This window comes from Oncorhynchus tshawytscha, linkage group LG07 (assembly GCF_018296145.1).
Source record: "Oncorhynchus tshawytscha isolate Ot180627B linkage group LG07, Otsh_v2.0, whole genome shotgun sequence".
Lineage (NCBI taxonomy): Eukaryota > Metazoa > Chordata > Actinopteri > Salmoniformes > Salmonidae > Oncorhynchus > Oncorhynchus tshawytscha.
The window spans coordinates 20,164,065-20,182,204 of NC_056435.1; the positions used below are offsets into that span (position 1 = coordinate 20,164,065).

Below are 18,140 nucleotides of genomic sequence, written 5' to 3' on the forward strand. Positions count from 1 at the left end.
ATCCAAATCTACCAATTATATGCATATCCAAGCTTTTACTTTTAGCTCGCTTTTCAGACTTCAAAATACTGCCCCCTACCCAAGAGAGGTTTACCAGGTAGGCTAGTTGAGAACAAGTTCTCATTTACAACTGCGACCTGGCCAAGATAAAGCAAAGCAGTTAGACACATACAACAACACAGGGTTACACATGGAATAAACAAACATAAAATGTATACTGTATTATTGTCTGTATGTATACAACTACAACGTCTTTCAATATTGTTATTGATAGTGTACATACTGTATATTTTATTTATATTGACACCACATCTGATATTGCTACTATGCAAGTAACCATTTGGCTGTACTGTTTACACCTTCTGTAGAGACCCAATCACTTAGCAAGACTTAACAAAATATTGATACAGTTGAAGTCGGGAAGATTACATACACGTAGGTTGGAGTCATTAAACTTGTTTTTCAACCACTCCACATATTTCTCGTTAACAAACTATAGGTTTTGGTAAGTCGGTTAGGATATCTACTTTGTGCATGACAAGTAATATTTCCAACAATTGTTTACAGATGATTTCACTTAAAATGCACTGTATCACAATTCCAGTGGGTCAGAAGTTTACATACACTAAGTTGCCTGTACCTTTAAACAGCTTGGAAAATTCCAGAAAATGTCATAGCTTTAGAAGCTACTGATAGGCTAATTGACATAATTTGAGTCAATTGGAGGTGTACCTGTGAATGTATTTCAAGGCCTACCTTCAAACTCAGTGCCTCTTTGCTTGACATCATGGGAAAATCGAAAGAAATCAGCCAAGACTTCAGAAAATAAAATTGTAGACCTCCACAAGTCTGGTTCATCCTTGGGAGCAATTTCCAAACGCCTGAAGGTACCATGTTCATCTATACAAACAATAGTACGCAAGTACAAACATTATGGGACCAAGCAGTCATCATACTGCTCAGGGAGGAGACACGTTGTCTTCTAGAGATGAACATACTTTGGTGCGAAAAGTGTAAATCAATCCCAGAAAAGCAGCAAAGGACCTTTGTGAAGATGCTGGAGGAAACAGGTACAAAAGTATCTATATACACAGTAAAACGAGTCCTATATCGACATAACCTGAAAGGCCGCTCAGCAAGGAAGAAGCCACTGCTCCAAAACTGCCATAAAAAAGCCAGACTACGGTTTGCAGCTGCACATGAGGACAAAGATTGTACTTTTTGGAGAAATGTCCTCTGGTCTGATGAAACAAAAATAGAACTGTTTGGCAATAATGACCATCGTTATGTTTGGAGGAAAAAGGGGGCGCTTGCAAGCCAAAGAACACCATCCCAACCGTGAAGCACGGGGAGGCAGGATCATGTTGCGAGGATGCTTTGATGCAGGACGGACTGGAGCACTTCACAAAATAGATGGCATCATGAGGGAGGACAATTATGTGGATATATTGAAGCAAGATCTCAAGACATCAGTCAGGAAGTTAAAGCTTGGTCGCAAATTGGTCTTCCAAATGGACAAGCATACTTCCAAAGTTATGGCAAAATGACTTCAGGACAACAAAGTCAAGGTATTGGAATGGCCATCACAAAGCCCTGACATCAATCCTATAAAATATTTGTGGGTAAAACTGAAAAAGCATCTGTGAGCAAGGAGGCCGACAAACCTGACTCAGTTACACCAGCTCTGTCAGGAGGAATGGGCCAAAATTCACCCAACTTGTTGTGGCAAGCTTGTGGAAGGCTACCAAATACTAATTGAGCGCATGTAAACTTCTGACCCACTGGGAATGTCATGAAAGAAATAAAAGCTGAAGTAAATCATTCTCTGCTATTATTCTGACATTTTACATTCTTAAAATAAAGTGGTGATCCTCACTGACCTAAGACAGGGAATTTTTACTGGGATAAGGTGTATGTAAACTTCCGACTTCAACTGTATATAAAATTAATATTGATCTGTGTGGTCGTAACATACCAGACTCACTAATCACAAATGCTTCGTTTGTAAATTATTTCTGAGTGTTGGAGTGTGCCCCTGGCTATCCATCAAAAAATATATTAAAGAATGGGTCCATCTGGTTTTGATACTCAAGTACATTTTAGCAATTCCATTTACTTAAGTATTTTTAAAACCAAATACTTTTACTCAATTAGTATTATACTGGGTGACTTTTACCTTAATAGAAAATGACTGAAGTATCTTTATATCTGGGCATTTTCTGTTTAGCCTAGAATAAGGAAAAATTCCAGGTTGTACTTTTACTACTTTTAGTCTTAAATCTTTCCTACACTTCTCACTGTTTAGCACATGACCTCACATGTGAATCCTTAAAGAGATGGTGGAGCTGGCTTAAGAGGGAGTGAACAATGCTGAATGAGTGTAGACAAATATAGAGCTCTCCAATAGGTACCAAAACATTCAAAAGACCCTTTTCTCAAAAGTGAGTTTACAAGTGTATCAACTTAAAGCAGAATTACTTTCCAATTCCTCAAAAATGCAGTGTATGATATACCATTTTGTAGCTGAGTACTTTTTACCCAATTTCAAATGTTGCTACATAAAACCAAATCCAGGTGGTGAGTCACATCTTAATTTCTTTTATTACAAATGTATTATATTGTTGAGATTATTACCATTATTATCAGTTATCAGCTATATAATTAATATTGATGTTAATATGATTAGAATGAATCATGTTATATACAGTACCGTGAAAAAGAATTTGCTGATTCTCAATTTTTGCATATTTTTCATACTGTATGTTACAGATCTTCAACCAAATCCTAATATTAGTTAGAGAACCGGGATTTACAAATAAAAAAAGGCTACTTATTTTATTAATAAACACAAGGTTACACAACACCCAATTCCCCTTTGTGAAAAAGTAATTGCCTCCTTACACTCAATAACTCGTTGTGCCACCTTGAGCTGCAATGACTGCAACCAAACGCTTCCTGTAGTTGTTTATCAGTCTCTCACATCACCATTGAGGATTTTTGCCTCCTCTTGCATGCAGAAATGCTTTAACTCAGCAAAATGTGTGTTTTCAAGTATGAACTGCTCGTTTCCATTCCATTCCAAAACTTCAAATGTATTTATTTTTAACTACTATCATGTAGACTCAGTTTTGTGTTTTGGATCATTTTCTTGCTGAATGATCCAGCTGCGCTTCAGCTCACTGTTGGATGGCCAGTCATTCGCCTGTAGAATTCAAATATTTGTTTCCCTTAATGTCTGATTTGGTCCTGCCGTACATACCTACACGTACGCTACGGTCACAAGACGCAGGCCTCCTAATTGTCCCTAGAATTTCTAAGCAAACAGCTTGAGGCAGGGCTTTCTCCTGTAGAGCTCCATTTTTATGGAATGGTCTGCCTACCCATGTCAGAGACGCAAACTCGGTCTCAACCTTTAAGTCTTTACTGAAAACTCATCTCTTCAGTGGGTCATATGATTGAGTGTAGTCTGGCCCAGGAGTGTGAAGGTGAACGGAAAGGCTCTGGAGCAACGAACCGCCCTTGCTGTCTCTGCCTGGCCGGTTCCCCTCTTTCCACTGGAATTCTCTGCCTCTAACCCTATTACAGGGGCTGAGTCACTGGCTTACTAGGGCTATTTCATACCGTCCATAGGAGGGGTGTGTCACTTGAGTGGGTTGAGTCACTGATATGATCTTCCTGTCTGGGTTGACGCCCCCCCTTGGGTTGTGCCGTGGTGGAGATCTTTGTGGGCTAAACTCGGCCTTGTCTCAGGATGGTAAGTTGGTGGTTGAAGATATCCCTCTAGTGGTGTGGGGGCTGTGCTTTGGCAAAGTGGGTGGGGTTACAGTGCCTTGCGAAAGTATTCGGCCCCTTGAACTTGGCGACCTTTTGCCACATTTCAGGCTTCAAACAAAGATATAAAACTGTATTTTTTTGTGAAGAATCAACAACACGTGGGACACAATCATGAAGTGGAACGACATTTATTGGATATTTCAAACTTTTTTAACAAATCAAAAACTGAAAAATTGGGCGTGCAAAATTATTCAGCCCACTTAAGTTAATACTTTGTAGCGCCACCTTTTGCTGCGATTACAGCTGTAAGTCGCTTGGGGTATGTCTCTATCAGTTTTGCACATCGAGAGACTGAAATTTTTTCCCATTCCTCCTTGCAAAACAGCTCGAGCTCAGTGAGGTTCGATGGAGAGCATTTGTGAACAGCAGTTTTCAGTTCTTTCCACAGATTCTCGATTGGATTCAGGTCTGGACTTTGACTTGGCCATTCTAACACCTGGATATGTTTATTTTTGAACCATTCCATTGTAGATGTTGCTTTATGTTTTGGATCATTGTCTTGTTGGATGACAAATCTCCGTCCCAGTCTCAGGTCTTTTGCAGACTCCATCAGGTTTTCTTCCAGAATGGTCCTGTATTTGGCTCCATCCATCTTCCCATCAATTTTAATCATCTTCCCTGTCCCTGCTGAAGAAAAGCAGGCCCAAACCATGATGCTGCCACCACCATGTTTGACAGTGGGGATGGTGTGTTCAGGGTGATGCGCTGTGTTGCTTTTACGCCAAACATAACGTTTTGCATTGTTGCCAAAAAGTTCAATTTTGGTTTCATCTGACCAGAGCACCTTCTTCCACATGTTTGGTGTGTCTCCCAGGTGGCTTGTGGCAAACTTTAAACAACACTTTTTATGGATATCTTTAAGAAATGGCTTTCTTCTTGCCACTCTTCCATAAAGGCCAGATTTGTGCAATATACGACTGATTGTTGTCCTATGGACAGAGTCTCCCACCTCAGCTGTAGATCTCTGCAGTTCATCCAGAGTGATCATGGGCCTCTTGGCTGCATCTCTGATCAGTCTTCTCCTTGTATGAGCTGAAAGTTTAGAGGGACGGCCAGGTCTTGGTAGATTTGCAGTGGTCTGATACTCCTTCCATTTCAATATTATCGCTTGCACAGTGCTCCTTGGGATGTTTAAAGCTTGGGAAATCTTTTTGTATCCAAATCCGGCTTTAAACTTCTTCACAACAGTATCTCGGACCTGCCTGGTGTGTTCCTTGTTCTTCATGATGCTCTCTGCGCTTTTAACGGACCTCTGAGACTATCACAGTGCAGGTGCATTTATACGGAGACTTGATTACACACAGGTGGATTGTATTTATCATCATTAGTCATTTAGGTCAACATTGGATCATTCAGAGATCCTCACTGAACTTCTGGAGAGTTTGCTGCACTGAAAGTAAAAGGGGCTGAATAATTTTGCACGCCCAATTTTTCAGTTTTTGATTTGTTAAAAAAGTTTTAAATATCCAATAAATGTCGTTCCACTTCATGATTGTGTCCCACTTGTTGTTGATTCTTCACAAAAAAATACAGTTTTATATCTTTATGTTTGAAGCCTGAAATGTGGCAAAAGGTCTCAAAGTTCAAGGGGGCCGAATACTTTCGCAAGGCACTGTATATCCTTCCTGTTTGGCCCTGTCCGGGGGTGTCATCGGATGGGGCCACAGTGTCTCCTGACCCCTTCTGTCTCAGCCTCCAGTATTTATGCTGCAGTAGTTTGTGTCGGGGGGCTGGGATCAGTTTGTTATATCTGGATTACTTCTCCTGTCCTATCTGGTGTCCTGTGTGAATTTAAGTATGCTCTCTCTAATTCTCTCTTTCTCTCATTCTTTCTCTCTCTCGGAGGACCTGAGCCCTAGGACCATGCCTCAGGACTACCTGACATGATGACTCCTTGCTGTCCCCAGTCCACCTCCAGTTTCAACTGTTCTGCCTGTGATTATTATTATTTGACCATGCTGGTCATTTATGAACATTTGAACATCTTGGCCATGTTCTGTTATAATCTCCACCCGGCACAGCCAGAAGAGGACTGGCCACCCCACATAGCCTGGTTCCTCTCTAGGTTTCTTCCTAGGTTTTGGCCTTTCTAGGGAGTTTTTCCTAGCCACCGTGCTTCTACACCTGCATTGCTTGCTGTTTGGGGTTTTAGGCTGGGTTTCTGTACAGCACTTTGAGATATCAGCTGATGTACGAAGGGCTATATAAATACATTTTATTTATTTATTTGATATTTGAATCTACACGCAATACTCCATAATGACGACGTTTTTAGATATTGCAAATGTAGAAAAAAAAACTAAAACATACGTATTCAGATGCTTTACACAGTACATTGTTGAAGAACCTTTGACAGGGATTACAGCATCGAGTCTTCTTGGGTATGACGCTACAAGAATGGCACACCTGTATTTGGGGAGTTTCTCCCATTCTTCTCTGCAGATCCTCTCAAGCTCTGTCAGGTTGGATGGGGAGCGTTGCTGCACAGTTATTTTCAGGACTTTTGGCAAACTCCAAGCGGGCTGTCCTGCCTTTTACTGAGGAGTGACTTCCGTCTAGCCACTCTACCATAAAGGCCTGATTGGTGGAGTGCTGCAGAAATGGTAGTCCTTTTGGACGGTTCACCCATCTCCAGAGAGGAACTCTGAAGCTCAGTCAGAGTGACCATTGAGTTCTTGGTCTCCTCCCTGATCAAGGCCCTTCTCCCCGATTGCTCTGTTTGGCCGGGTGGCCAGCTCTAGGAAGAGTCTTGGTGGTTCAAACTTCTTCCATTTAAGAATGATGGAGGTCAATGTGTTTTTGGGGACCTTCAACGCTACAGAAATGTTTTGGTACCTTTCCCCAGATCTCTGCCTCGACAATCTTGTCGTCTCGGAGCTTTGTACAATTCCTTCGACCTCATGGCCTGATTTTTTTCTCTGCCATGCACCATCAACTGTGGGACCTTATAGACAGGTGTGTGCCTTTTCCAACTCATGTCCAGTCAATTGAATTTACCACAGGTGGACTCCAATCAAGTTGAAGAAACATCAAAAATGATCAATGGAAACAGGATGCATCTGAGCTCAATTTCGAGTCTCATAGCAAAGGGTCTGAATACTTATGTAAATAAGGTATTTATTTTTTCTATTTTTAAATACATTTGCAAAAAAATCTAAACCTGTTCGCTTTGATATTATGGGGCATTGTGTGTAGACTGATGAGGAAAATGTTTTATTTAATCCATTTTTAGATTAAGGCTGTAACGTAACAAAATGTGGAAAAAGCCAAGGGATCTGAATACTTTCCGAATGCACTGTAGGAAGAGGAATATTAGAATGTGTAGAGAATCAACATGGTAGCGCAATCAATTAAAAAATACGTTGAAGTGATCACCTATTCGAATGTAAGAATTACTTGGTGTTTAATGTCCTCTGATGTAATCTTAATTGAAAGCACGGCCTTAAAAAAGCTTCCAGAGTGGCGCAGCGGTCTAAGGCACTGCATCTCAGTGTTGCAGTGTCACTACAGCCTGGGGTTCGATCCCAGTCCCATAGGGTGCCGCACAATTCTCCCAGCGTCGTCCAGATATAAGGGGAGGGTTTACTTGGCTCCACACGCTCTAACAACTCCTTGTGGAGGGCCGGGCGCATGCAAGCTCACTTCGGTTGTCAGTTGAACGGTGCTTCTTCCGACACAGTGCAACTGGCTTCCGGGTTAAGTGAGCAGGTGTTAAAAAGCACAGTTTGGCGGGACATGGGGGTAAAAATCTTTAAAAAATAATAACAGCTGACTGATTTAGTCATTATATAAACATTCTTGATAGTAGTGGAAATTAACAATCGTCGACCTTGGCTTAGCCATCAGCCTATTACATACTTTGCCAATTCAATGTACTCTCAATATTTATGAACTGTAAATATTTGAACAGCGAGACTTGTCTATGGTGTCGGTGAGAAACTTGTTTTTGTTCTCCAGCAACCTGTACCTTTCCTCCAGGGCAACAATTCTGTCATTGTAGCCCGACAGACGCTGTTCGCCATTCATGATCCGTTGGCCATGGCCGTCGATGGTCTTGCGAACGCCATCTAGAGTAGCTGATATCAGGACCAAAACAGTGTCTATTGTCCCTTTGAGTTCTGAGACCATCATGATGTGTAGTTTGCCCAAGTCGGCAGGTAGGCCTGGTGCAGGGTTGTCAGACATCTTAGTCATCTCCGCCATAGGTGGCGCAATCTTAGTCATCTCCAGCAGAGAGTTTTCGTTCAGACGGTCTTTGTGAGTTGTGAGCCATTTGAGTAAGAAGTTGCGTTTGACATTAGAAAAAGTAAATCCTACTAGTAGTGAAAAGTACAGGAGCTACCTCATGTTACTCCCACATATTAATCCGGAAGCCAATACATAATACCCGGAAGCCTCCAAATAAAACATTCTACTATCGCATAGCTATTAGTAAAAATATTCGGACATGGCCAAAGATAAAGAACGAGATGGTTACCTCAGCCTGCCAAGTGAGAGTGGCAGCGTTGAGGGCAGGGATACGGCCCGTCCCCAGCACAGCAATAGTCTCCCCGTCGTCATCCACCACCTTGAAGTCCAGGTCCTCATTGTACTTCCTGCGCTTCACCTGTCGCCCCGAGCGACGCTTCTATGAGAGAGAGTTTACACTAAGTGCCTTCATGTCAAGCATTAGCTACTGCACATAGAGTACCAGTCAAAAGTTGGCACCTACTCATTCAAGGGTTTTTCTTTATTTTCTACATTGTAGAATAACAGTGAAGAAATAAAAACTATGAAATAACACATATGGAACCATGTAGTAACCAAAAAAAACAGTTTTCCTTTCCTGTGGTGTTCTTCATGAGAGCCAGTTTCATCATAGCGCTCAATGGTTTTTGCGACTGCACTTCAAGGGTTTTTTCCTTTGAGCCAATCAGAATATAGCCCTATTTGGTAAAATACCAAGTCCATATTATCGCAAGAATAGCTCAACTAAGCGAGGAGAAATGACAGTCCATCATTATTTTAAGACATGAAGGTCAGTCAATGTGGAAAATTTCAAGAACTTTGAAAGTTTCTTTAAGTGCAGTCGCAAAAAACCCATCAAGCGCTATTATGGTTAAACTGGCTTTCATGAGAACAACCACAGGAAAGGAAGACCCAGCGTTACCTCTGCTGCAGAAGATAAGTTCATTAGAGTTCCCAGCCTCAGAAATTGCAGCCCAAATAAATGCTAGAGATCAAGTAACAGACATCTCAACATCAACTGTTCAGAGGAGACTGTGTGAAATTGTTGTAAAGAAACCTCTACTAATGGACACCAATAAGAAGAAGAGACTTACTTGGGCCAAAAAACACGAGCAACAGACATTAAACTGGTAGAAATTGTCTTTTGGTCTGATGAGTCCAAATGTGAGATTTTTGGTTCCAACCGCCATGTCTTTGTGAGACACAGAGTAGGTGAACGGATGGTCTCCGCATGTGTGGTGCTTACCCAGCATGGCTACCACAGCATTCTGCAGCGATATGCCATCCAATCTGGTTTGCGCTTAGTGGGACTATCATTCGTTTTTCCACAGGACAATGACCCAACTCACCTCCAGGCAGTGTAAGAGCTATTTGACCAGGAAGGAGAGTGATGGAGTGCTGCATCAAATGACCTGGCCTCCACAATCACCTGACCTCAACGCAATTGAGATGGTTTTGGATGAGTTGGACCGCAGAGTGAAGGAAAAGCAGCCAACAAATGTTCAGCATATGTGGGAACTCCTTCAAGACTTATGGAAAAGCATTCCATGTGAAGCTGGTTGAGAGAATGCCATGAGTGTACAAAAGCTGTCATTAAGGCAAAGGGTGGCTACTTTGAAGAAAACATATTGATGTTTAAGACTGTGTGTGTTAGTTCATAGTTGATGTCTTCACTATTAATCTACAATGTAGAAAATAGTAAAAATAAAGAAAAACCTTTGAATGAGCAGGTGTCCACACAAACACTGGTACTGCGCACACAAACATGCATTTTTGTTAACCAAATTGGCAGAACTGGAGTAATAATGAACGGCAACAAATAGGGATTCACCAGTGTCACCGCTGAACCCCTGATTAGTGGGGTCAAAGTCGTGATTTCCTGTTTTGTAATGGTGTTTTCACACTAGGAGCTCGAACCAACACTGGAATTGTGAAAATTATAAACATTGGGTTTTTTTTTTTGTTCTTTGCCTGGAACTCATCCTTTTCAGGTTTTGGCCCAGAGCATGACATCACAATCTGATTATTCTGACCAATAACCAGTCATTTTTCTTGCATGTGTATCCATTTTTTATATTTTTTTACCTTTATTTAACTAGGCAAGTCAGTTAAGAACAAATTCTTATTTTCAATGATGGCCTTGTTCAGGTTGCAGAACGACAGATTTTTACCTTGTCAGCTCGGGGATTCGATCTTGCAACCTTACTAGTTCAACGCTCTAACCACTAGGCTACCTGCCGCCTCCACTTTGAGAGTGAGAATGTTTTTTTTGCTTTGTTTCTTTACAGAACATCGTACAAATGGAAGCAACATGCGGAATTGTGAGAACAATTTACATATAAATACAGAAAATGGCAATACTAACAAAAATACACTAAACAAAAATAGGCAAAAAATATGTATTTGTCAACAAACCATGGGCTGGGACGGCTAATACTTTGATATGCTAGAGTCTAGACAATCCTATCTGCCAATCAGGGCTGTGTATGGAAATATATTTCAAATTTGTATCAACACGCCCACAAGATCAGACTGCGTTTCAATGGCAAAAAGAAGCTCAGGGAAATAAGTGAGAAAAATACTGAGTTAGTTTCATGAAATAAACAGTGATTTATTAGACACAGTGATAAAAAAAATGTAATCAAAAGACTGCAAGGAGGCTTTAGAGAAGCAAGTGTCACTCAGTCTGCTCTTGCCCCAACCTGTCAGTCTGTTCCTCACCGTGTTGTCGAGGGGATCGATGCTCTCCTCTCCCCTGATGGCCAGTGCGGACAGGAAGGCCACATTATCTCTCTCCCCAGCCTCCTGGACAACTGCCTCGCTTTTCCGCTTGCCCTTTTTCTTCTTCTCCGCTGGGACCGGCCCTTGGAAGACTTGCTCTCTGTAGAGACACAGCAGGGTTGGCACCATAGAAACAGAAGTCCACCAGGGAGTGTTCGTAATCTGCACTCAACTGACCAGAGGTCTCATGGCGGCATTGTGCGTTTATCACCTTGCCACCTCACATCTCAGTAGGTATACTAGCAGAGAATACAAAAGCTAGATACAGTGCATTCGGAAAGTATTTAGACACCTTGACTTTTTCCACATTGCTACGTTACAGCCTTATATATATATATATATATAAATAAATAAAATGTATTATTGGTTTGTTCCCCCCAGCTACACACAATACCCTATAATGAACGACAAAGCAAAAACTGGTTGAAATTTTTGCAAATGTATTAAAAATAAACGTAGCACATAAGTATACTGACTAAGTATCCGGGCTGGGCCACTCAAGGACATTCAGAGACTTGACCCGAAGCCACTCCTGCGTTGTCTTGGCTGTGTGCTTAGGGTTGCCCTGTTGGAAGGTGAACCTTCGCCCCAGTCTGAGGTTAAGAGCGCTCTGGGGCAGGTTATCACTGATCTCTCTGTACCTTGCTTTGTTCATCTTTCCCCGATCCTGACTGGTCTCCCAGTCCCTAAAGAACATCCCCACAGCATGATGCTGCCACCATCATGCTTCACCATAAGGATGGTGCCAGATTTCCTCCAGACGTGACAACATTCAGGCCAAAGCATTCAAGCTTGGTTTCATCAGACCAGATCAGATCAAATCTTATTTCTCATGGTCTGGGAGTCCTTTAGGTGCCTTTTGAAAAACTCCAAGTGGGCTGTCATGTGCCTTTTACTGAAGAGTGGCTTCATTCTGGCAACTACCATCAAGGCCTGATTGGTGGAGTGCCACAGAGATGGGAGAAACTTCCAGAAGGACAACCATCTCCACAGAGGAACTCTGGAGCTCTGTCAGAGTGACCATTGGGCAGCCAGCTCTAGGAAGAGTCTTGGTGGTTCCAAACTTCCACTTAAGAATGATGGAGGCCACTGTTTTAGGGTACAGTCAATACTACAGAAATGTTTTTGTAAACTTCCCCAGATCTGTGCCGCAAAACAATCCGGTCTTGGAGGACTACGGACAATTTCTTCGATCTCTTGGCTTGGTTTTTGCTCTGACATGCATGGGCCCTTATATAGACAGGTGTGTGCCTTTCTAAATCATGTCCAATCAATTGAATTTACCAGAGGTGAACTCCAATCAAGTTGTAGAAACCAAGGATGATCACTGGAAAAAGGATAAACCTGATCGCAATTTTGAGTCTCATTGCAAAGGGTCTGAATACTTTTGTAAATAAGGTTGATTTACTTGTTCAACAGATTTCATTTTTTGAAAAGTGAGGCAAGTGAGCAATTTATTTATTCTTTTTTTTTTTTAAACCCCAACCTTACAAGGTTTTGTACTGACTTTACCAATACATTTTAGAATGTCAGTCACAGGGACCACAGTATAAGTTCTGGTCAGGATCATTAGTGTCAGGAGTTGGCTAGCACCTTTGAATACCTGTCCCAGCTGACTTTTAGGCACAGTTCATTAAATCAGAGACATAGATCTGCCATTTTTTCTAATTGATTGTAGTCTACATATAGTAGTATATATATTCCATTTAGCTTGAATTCTACGTTTAACCTTCTCACATGTTAGTTTCAAATATGTAACACAAATGTAACACAAATCTAATAATAAAACACAAATCTAAGTAAGGAATGGAATTAATAATATATAAATATATAGACGAGCAATGTCAGAGCGACATAGACTAAGATACAGTAGAATAGTATATACACATGAGCTGAGTAATGAAAGACATGTAAACATTAAAGTGGCCAATGATTTCAAGTCTGTATATAGGCAGCAGCCTCTCATGCTAGTGATGGCTATTTAACAGTGATGGCCTTGAGACTGAAACCTGTCTTTTTCCAAGCTTTGATGCACCTGTACCAGGTCTTCAAATCAAATTTTATTGGTCACATACACATGGTTAGCAGAGGTTATTGCGAGTGTAGCGAAATGCTTATGCTTCTAGATTCAACAGTGGAGCAGTATCTAACAATTCCACAAGACAACACACAATCTAGTAAAGGAATGGGATAAGAATATATAAATACATGGATGAGCAGTGACAGAGCGGCAAAGACGCAATAGATAGGATACAGTATATACATGAGAAGTCATGCGAGACATGTAAACATTAAAGTGACTAGTGTTCCATTTATTAAAGTGGTCAATGATATCAAGTCTGTAGGTAGGCAGCCGCCTCTGTGCTAGTGATGGCTGTTGATCAAATCTGATGGCCTTGAGATAGAAGCTGTTTTTCCAGTCTCTCGGTCCCAGCTTTGATGCACCTGTACTGACCTCGCATCCTGGATGATAGGGGAGTGAACAGGCAGTGGCTCGGGTGGTTGTTGTCCTTGATGATCTTTATGGCCTTCCTGTGACATCGGGTGGTATAGGTGTCCTGAAGGGCAGGTAGTTTGCCCCCGGTGATGCGTTGTGCAGACCACACCACCAACTGGACAGCCCTGCGGTTGTGGGCGGTGCAGTTGCCGTACCAGGGGGTGATATAGCCCGATAAGATGCGCTTGATTGTACACCTGTAAAAGTTAGTGAGGGTTTTCGATGACGAGCCACATTTTTTCAGCCTCCTGAGGTTGAAGAGGCGATGTTGTGCCTTCAGCACTCCGTCTGTGTAGGTGGACCATTTGAGTTTGTCGGTGATGTGTACACCGAGGACCTTTTTTTTTACATTATAAAAACGTCACCTTCTCCACTTCTGTCAAGTTGATGTGGCTTGGGGGGTGCTCCCTTTGCTGTTCCTGAAGTCCACGATCATCTCTGTTTTGCTGACATTGAGTGAGAGGTTATTTTCCTGACACCACACTCGAGGGCCCTCAACTCCTCCCTGTAGGCTGTCTCATCGTTGTTGCTAATCAAGCCTACCACTGTTGTGTCGTCTGCAAACTGATTGAGTTGGAGGCATGCATGGCCATGCAGTCGTGGGTGAACAGGGAGTAGAGGAGGGGGCTGACAACGCACCCTTGTGGGGCCCCAGTGCTGAGGATCAGCGGAGTGGAGATGTTTCCTACCTTCACCACCTGGGGGCAGCTCGTCAGGAAATCCAGGGTCAAGACCCAGGGACTCAAGCTTAATGATGAGTTGAGGGTACAATAGTGTTGAATGCTGAGTTGTAGTCAATGAACAGCATTCTTACATATGGCACTGTGCAGTGTGATGGCGACTGCATCGTCTGTGGACCTATCGGAGCGGTAAGCAAATTGAAGTGGATCTAGGATGACCGGTAAGGTGACGGTGATATGATCCTTGACTAGTCTCAAAGCACTTCATGATGACAGAGATGAGTGCTACAAGGCAACAGTCATTTAGTTCCGTTACCTTTGCATTCTTGGGTACAGTAACAATGGGGGCGATCTTGAAGCATTTTTTGGGACAGCAGACTGGGATAGGCAGCGATTGAATATGTCCGTAAACACACCAGCTAGCTGGTCTGCACATGTTCTGAGGACGCAGCTAGGGATGCCATCTGGGTCGGCAGCCTTGCGAGCGTTAACACATTTAAATGTCTAACTCACGTCGGCCACAGAGGAGAGCCCACAGTCCTTGGTAAAAGCTGCGTCGGTGGCAATGTTATCCTCAAAGCGGGCAAAGAACGTGTTAAGCTTATCCGGAAGCAAGAAGTCAGTGTCCAGCGACACGGCTGGTTTTCCTTTTGTAGTCAGTGATCGTGTGTAGAGCCTGCCACATACGTCCCGTGTCGGAGCCATTGAATTGCGACTCTAATGTCTCTATACTGACATTTTTGCCTGTTTGATTGCCTTGGAGGGAATTCCTACTCTGTATTCTTCCATATTCCCAAGTCACCTTACCATTTTTAAATGCAGTGGTTCGCACTTTGTTGTGCAAATGCTGCCATCTATCCTCGGTTTCTGGTTAGGGTAGGTTTTAATAGTCACAGTATAACATCTCCTATACACTTCCTGGTGAACTCTGTTGCCATTTTAGTGAATATTATTTTCAGAAGTTTCCAGGAACATATCCCAGTTTGAGTACTCAAAACAATCTTGAAGCTTGGATTCCGATTGGTCAGACCAGCATTTGAATAATCCTTAGCATGTATACTTCCTGTTTGAGTTTCTGCCTATTGGATGGGAGGAGCAAAAGAGAGTCATGGTCAGACTTGCCAAAAGGAGTGTGGGCGAGGGCCTTGTATGAATTCCGGAAGTTGGAGTAACAGAGGTCTAGTGTTTTAGCAGTGCGAGTACTACAGTCGATATGCTGATAGAATTTAGGCAGTCTTTTCCTTAAATTTGCTTTGTTAAAATCCCCAGTTACAATAAATGCAGCCTCAGGATGTATGGTTTCCAGTTTGCATTAAGTTCCTGTATGTTATCACAATTACACTGTCATGACGTTGGCCTGTGGGTAAGGTTTATGACCCCCCCATAAATACCTTTCTCCCTTCCCTCTCTCGACTCTACTGAAGGACTCTTGAATAGCCTTTGTAAAATATAGAGTCTGGGAACATCAAACAGTGGGGGGAAAGGAACCATATTTCGGTAATCCAACCAGCGGAGAATATACGTTGGTACTTAATGAATATGATGTCAGTTCGTTTGTCATCTGAGACATTCTTAACTGTATCGTGGAAAGTCTACAGATGATAGTTATCAGATTCACATGGAATTGTGCAATTTAAATGTTTAAATATGAAACTATTTGTGAAAAGATTAAATGTAATCTTATCTTCCAAATGAGAGAATTGGTTTTTCATAAGGTTAGAGCTCTGCCCCTATGAAGAGACATTGGTTATAAACTATGAAACACACCCTTCTCTCCCACCATTCTGGAAGAAAAGACCTGAGACTGGGACGGAGATTTGTCTTCCAACAAGACAATGATCCAAAACATAAAGCAACATCTACAATGGAATGGTTCAAAAATAAACATATCCAGGTGTTAGAATGGCCAAGTCAAAGTCCAGACCTGAATCCAATCGAGAATCTGTGGAAAGAACTGAAAACTGCTGTTCACAAATGCTCTCCATCGAACCTCACTGAGCTCGAGCTGTTTTGCAAGGAGGAATGGGAAAACATTTCAGTCTCTCGATGTGCAAAACTGATAGAGACATACCCCAAGCGACTTACAGCTGTAATCGCAGCAAAAGGTGGCGCTACAAAGTATCAAAGTATTGGGCTGAATAATTTTGCACGCCCAATTTTTCAGTTTTTGATTTGTTAAAAAAGTTTGAAATATCCAATAAATGTCATTCCACTTCATGATTGTGTCCCAATGTGTTGTTGATTCTTCACAAAAAAACAGTTTTATATCTTTATGTTTGAAGCCTGAAATGTGGCAAAAGGTCGCAAAGTTCAAGGGGGCCGAATACTCTCGCAAGGCACTGTACAATAGTCTTCCCGCTCTTTCACTCAAGCCCAACCCCCTTTGTGTAACCAGCCGCCATGTCGGCTCCGTCCACCAGGGACGTTTTCTGTATAACAATTTGCATTCTGTGTATATGTAATTCTGTGTGATTTAGGTATTTAGTAAATAAATAATTAATGGCAGTAAATAAATACAATGGCAGTCAAGCACCCAAGCTAACGTTGGCTAGCTACTTCCAGACACAAATGAGACCACTGACCATTTTACTCGCTCTATCAGAGCTGGTTAGGCAGTTGTGTTAACCAGAGCGTTGGTGACTAACTGTGCTGCTGGAAACAATTTAATTATGCTTTTTTGATGACATTTACTGACACCGGCCATATTCAACGTGTGTTGAGAGATCGTAAATTCATTATTCTGCGCTCTGGTACACTCAGACGAGAGTGCTCTAAAATCAGAGTAGGTAGCCAGAGCGACTTTACGAAAGCACCTGAATGTCCATTGAGAACGCACAACAACTATACCACTTAGCTAAGCTAAGAATGACTGGAATAATCAAGTCAATAAACATTGGGTAGTTAGATAGCCTATAGTTAAAATACTGGCAAGTTTGATGTATAACTACTAACGTTAGGTAGATAGCTAACATGCCGGTACATACTGCTGTAATATGCTATGTGGTTCGTAAGGACAGCGTAGCTAACAAACCATAACATGTAAGGTAACTTATTTGAAAAGTAATTTGATTGAGTAGCAAGCTACCCTGAGGAGGCGCGCTATCAACTGCGGCTTGAGCCTGATTTTGGAGCAGTCAATATTGCTCTGGACTTCGGGCAAGAAGGTTTAGGGTTCGAAGTCATGCACAATTATCAGTTTATTATTTGGTTTATATTGCCCATTCATTGTCAGTTAGAGACACAGTAGTGTATTGGGACCCAAAAGCATCATCAGTGCTCTAACTCCCACTTGGTCGTTAGGGCAAATCTGGTCTGTGATAGGACAGGGGGTTTTCACACCTAGCTCGGCTATTAGACTACTCTTTAGTACAGATTGAATACTCTATTGTTCAGCTATTAGCCCCCCTCCCCAACTTGCAACAAATTGATGTATTATTGTAGAGACTAAACCTTTATTTTCAAACAAAAATAATTGTTCTGAAAGCAAAAAAAAAGGCTTAAGTAAAAAAAAAAATGTTGCAATCAAATCTTTTGTAATAGAGCGCAAAACTTTATGCATTTTAATACCACAAAAATAGAGAATTTTTTTTATTTGAAAACAAAACTCCAATTTAATTTCGCTATTAAACCACCCTCCATTTTGGCAATTTTTTGAGTGTCAGTTTGGCTATAAACAATACTGTTCAGCCTTTCTTTCCGACACAAAGTAAGTCATAGCAGACACTTACGAAGGACTGCATGATGATGGCATCTCAGGTAAGCAGCACTGGGCATTCTTCCATCCAACTTCTACATAGCTAGTAGTTCATCCCCAGATCATCAAAAAGTTCTACAGCTGCACCATCGAGAGCCTCCTGACTGGTTGCATCAACGCCTGGTATGGCAACTGCTCGTCATCTGGCCGTAAGGCGCTTTAGGAGATTGTAGTTATGAACCTACACTGAATCGTAGGAGCTAACATTCTACTATATTACACATACATACCGTAGAATGATATCTCATGCAATTATTATTCTCAAGCTAACCAAAAACATTTAGCTACGAACGCCTGTGCTCACCATTTTCAGTTGAATTCATCTAACCTTTCACAGCAACTCATAAGCAGGCCATGTCCTATTTGT

General features: G+C 41.8%; 1 protein-coding gene across 12 annotated transcripts in view; it reads right to left on the reverse strand.

The window, feature by feature from the left end:
- Positions 1 to 18,140, reverse strand: part of LOC112254118 (chromodomain-helicase-DNA-binding protein 6) — a 107,014-nt gene that overhangs the window by 66,569 nt on the left and 22,305 nt on the right. For 11 of the 12 annotated variants that reach the window (XR_006083711.1, XR_006083712.1, XM_024426360.2 and 8 more), the window contains 2 exons: positions 10,783 to 10,942; positions 8,312 to 8,461 (listed from right to left, as the gene is read on the reverse strand). Coding sequence is in view for 10 of the 12 variants with exons in the window: in XM_024426360.2 (XP_024282128.1) it covers positions 8,312 to 8,461; positions 10,783 to 10,942 (310 nt within the window). In the remaining 2 variants the exon portion in view is untranslated. The remainder of the gene's footprint in view (positions 1 to 8,311; positions 8,462 to 10,782; positions 10,943 to 18,140) is intronic. The other variant, XM_024426365.2, reaches the window with a different exon arrangement.